This window comes from Zerene cesonia, chromosome 19, assembly GCF_012273895.1.
Source record: "Zerene cesonia ecotype Mississippi chromosome 19, Zerene_cesonia_1.1, whole genome shotgun sequence".
Taxonomy (NCBI): domain Eukaryota; kingdom Metazoa; phylum Arthropoda; class Insecta; order Lepidoptera; family Pieridae; genus Zerene; species Zerene cesonia.
Genome location: NC_052120.1, coordinates 8,669,841 through 8,674,070, shown reverse-complemented (window position 1 = coordinate 8,674,070; position 4,230 = coordinate 8,669,841). Strand labels below are relative to the sequence as shown.

The following is a 4,230-nucleotide window of genomic DNA, read 5'->3' as shown; positions in this document are numbered from 1 at the left end:
CGATACAGGCCATGAACGGCTTCCAAATAGGTACAAAGAGACTCAAAGTTCAATTGAAACGCTCTAAAGAACTGTCGAGACCGTACTAGAAATTTCCAGAAATTGTGAGCGCATACAAAAGAGAAAAGAACTACGCAAAAAGGTTGTAAAGTTTTTGAACGTTTGTTGTGATGTATCCGGTGCACTCGAGCAGATAGTTTTAAGGTTCGAGAACGAGTCCATGTGCACAGTTGTTAACTAATAAGTATAAGGTTAAGGTTTGTGTCAAAGGATTTATCGTTTCCAAAGTATTCCCCAAAATCATTTATTTCTATTGTTATTTTAAATTAAGTAAGTGATAAGCTTAAGTTGCGTTCACGAACATTCGAATGCGCCAAAGAGTTGAGACATCTTTTATTTCAACGGGACAAGTGTCATATTATTATTTACAGTAGGTATTTTGTTTTTTTCCGTCGTCCAAAGTTCTCGTGCTACCAATTTAATTTAAGTATTGAAAATAGACTTTATTTACCAAATACTTTGTTACATTCAAACAGATTGAACCTATTTATATAATATTATGTTGCCTTATTGTTTTTGTATCGGTGTTACCACTTTGAAACGACGTGGCCATGTTCAGTAACAGATTTAGTGTTCTTTGTTTTAAAAATATAAGATTTTTTTAGGTTAATAAGATGATCTCAAAGTGATCAATGTATTTATTGTTTACCTTGTTGTCTGTAATAGTGTACTTAATATGTTTTTAACAAAGCTTCGATAATATAGGACGTAAGGGACAATGATCACAAAACTATCACATAAAAGAAGGATTTTCTTTCATTTTAGTACTGATTAATGTAATAATTGTTTACATCTTGGACATTGTCTCTTGATGTTAACTGACCATATTAATGAAAATAACATCGAACGCTGATTTAGTCAAAAATGTCTTAGTGTTAAGTATTTAATATATTATTACTATGTTGTGTAAGTTTAACGTTTATTCTTACAGATATTTTGCTTCTTTTTATTATGTAATGGCCACTCTTAAATAATATTATTAGCACGTATGCTCAATAAATCAGCTTATATTACGTTTATTAGAAAAATCAACGCAAAATTAATGTTTCAAAGTAATTTTATAAGACACACCCTCAAAACTATACGTCGGCACTTTTCAGTAGATATTACTTATTTAAAATTAAGAGTTTTTAATATATTTTATTTACCTTTATGCGTTTAAATAATTTTGTCTTTCTTTATTTCTATTTAGTAAAAATTGTTTAGCTTTGTGCCAAAGCATAAAAATATATTTCTTCGGTCTTTGGAAAAAAATGGTAACATTATTTTTTCCTTCTGAGTGTTGATATGTGGCATCATACCTAAATTAAAATTAAATTTAATGCAATGACGCGTTACGACATACCCATTTATAGGAAATATATTATGATGGGTTTATAAAATGTGTTAATAAATATTTATTATGTTTTGGTGTTTGAGCAAAGACAATATACCTATTTTTTAGACTGAATAAGTTCCCTTTTCCTAGATTTAAAACATTTATGAGAAAATTATTATATTTTTGAATCGTGAAAATTTCATTGATCTTTTTCACGAGAACAAACTTTGTCTTTTTCTTTTACGTTAATTTATTATCAAGGGGTTGTATATTGACAAGTCTAACGAGTCCAAATGTATCACTGATTAAGTTCTTTACAAAATATAATTATCATAAATAAATGCGCACAGGTTTAGTTTTATGTGTATTTCGAGTCGGTTATTAAATTTCGACTCTAATGGAGTTAGGACCTACCTATTTGGAATTTATATGTCTAAAATATTTATAAATAATTATTGTAGGTGGACTTAACTGTGGACCTATATAAAGATGCTAGTTTATGACTGAATATTAGTTTCACTTCATCAATATTTGAGTACGGCCAACCTAAATAAATTCAATTGTTTTTTCTTCAAGTTAATGTCGCACATTTATTTCTATTAATATCTTTATCGACTTTCATATACCTGCACAAAAAGACTCAACTATGTAGGTATTTCTCGTGTCTTGAATCAACTAAAATAAAAAATTACGCGAATTTTACCTGTGCGCACTACTCATGATGTTTCGTTATTAACAAAATTATCTGCGTTTCAATATATTCATAAAAAATACTTTGTTAATAGGTGTGAGCTAGATAATGAAATGTATAAATTTTTTATCTACATAGTTCTAGGTAGGTAGGTGTCTTGGATGAGATTTCATTGTTGTTGTAATTTGTAAAATCTGAAAAACCTGTAAAATAATAGCAGTTAGAAGTTTGTACAGATTAAAAAGAACGATTTTGACAGCACGAATCTTGACCAAGGAGATTTAATAAAATAAGGAAACCATTCCCACTTCCGCAAATATTTCAGCCATGCAAAAGGACTCTGATATAAAATTAAACTAGTGTCTTATAATTTCCACCTATTATTGATCATTTCTCAGATGATTTGTATTGTTGAATGAGTCGTTTAAAAACCTGGCAGAAAGTTATTGCGGCAGGCACAGAATAAGGTTTCTTTAAAAAATTTCCTTGAAAGAATGAGTGTTGCCATGTACCTAATATGTGAATTATAAGTATAATAATATATTTTTGGCGTTTAATTAGACCAACGATTGATATATTTTCGCATACAAAAGAATTGTGTCATGTGCTTATTTTGCGAAATTACTGGTACTCCGAAGGAAACCCTTAAACAACTACGTATGTAACGTTATATGTGCTTTCTATTTTGTTATTTGAAAAAATTATATATCGTTTATTTCAATTGTGAAAATAATTCGCGTATTTATTTATTTCATTTGTTTAACACAAAAATAATTTTATCTTACATTTTTGTAAGTAAATTGCTTAACAAGGACATTAAAATAAAATACGCGATGATTTTTTTCGTTGATATATTTTGTTATTATCACCCAAAGATATTATTTATAATACCTAGTTGTATGTATATAGCTTCTACGGGGTACTTACCATTTATGTGGAAAGCTTTATACCTTTTTGATGAAAAAGTGTAGTGGAGTCACGGTACCTACAAAATCATATCCATACAGACGCAAAATTTATTTTTACACTATATCATGGCACCGTATCTTAGGTATATACAAATTGATATAAATTAAAAGAACTGTTTTATACAACACCCGTTTTGTTGATATGAATGTAAATAAATGTCAAGTTAAAATTGTGGTGTTTTATTAACCTTATCCTATTTAATTGAATTTATATGGTATACGGTCTGCTATTTGTATGTAAAAAGCAAGACCGTTTGTGTTTTATACAGTAGCATTGCTTCATTTTATTGTAATAGCTGGCAACTGGTGGTTCGCCTGATGCGATAACCATCGCAAAGCTAGTGCCTCTGCAAATGCGTTATCCGCTTTATGAAGGAAAGGATTGATGACACGAAGGAATGGACTGGGAAGGGTGAGGAAAAGTAAACTGGCCTTCGGCTTTCCCAGTCCCCGAACGAAATATAGTAGCATGCTACTTATTTCACACCGATTCCCTGTAGGAGTGTGGTAGTTAACTGGCCCAATACGACATACAACATACAACATAACGAATCAAGCTCGACTCCCTTGTTCAAAAATGCTCTACGAGTGTCTAATACAGGCATGCAACATTGTTTCCCATTTAAACCGTTAGATAAACCTATATTTTGTAAAGAAATTATAATAGAGCGATCTATATAGTTTATAAGATGCGTATTCAACAGAGGTCGTTAGTTAGTCAGGAGAAGAAAGAATATAAATAATAAAATACAACATCATAAATAAACATATATTAACTAATCTTCGATTTTCTCATTCAAGCTCTCCAAGCTCGACTTCATTTTAATGAGACCATTTTCATCCGCCAGTGGCAAAATCTCGCAGATCAACGGTGACTCAACTCCCAGGATATAATGACAAGTCCTAGGTTCTAGGAGGTAGAGGGAGACCTGGGCCGGACTAGAAGAGTTCTCTAAGCACTTCAGTTTCACTTCTGTTTGTCTGGGCTTCCCAGTTTGGTCACAAATGTCGCCGTTTGAATAGAAATGGGAGACCGATGTGCGGACCTCTGCAAAAAAATAAGATAAGGATACTTCTGAGATGTATTGTCAGAAGTTCTTTTTAAGAAATAAATTAATCTTTGACCGACCGGTTAAACTGTATACCTAGTAGAAAAGTAGTTCTGTGAATTAATTTCTATAAATGCAAAAATA

The 4,230-nt window shown here is 31.0% G+C and overlaps 1 protein-coding gene across 1 annotated transcript in view; it reads right to left on the bottom strand.

The window, feature by feature from the left end:
* Positions 1-3,813: 3,813 nt before the first annotated feature.
* LOC119834360 (CUGBP Elav-like family member 2) overlaps positions 3,814-4,230 on the bottom strand; it is a 109,034-nt gene continuing 108,617 nt past the window's right edge. The window contains exon 12 of the mRNA XM_038358704.1: positions 3,814-4,018. Within this exon, the coding sequence (XP_038214632.1) occupies positions 3,814-4,018 (205 nt within the window). The remainder of the gene's footprint in view (positions 4,019-4,230) is intronic.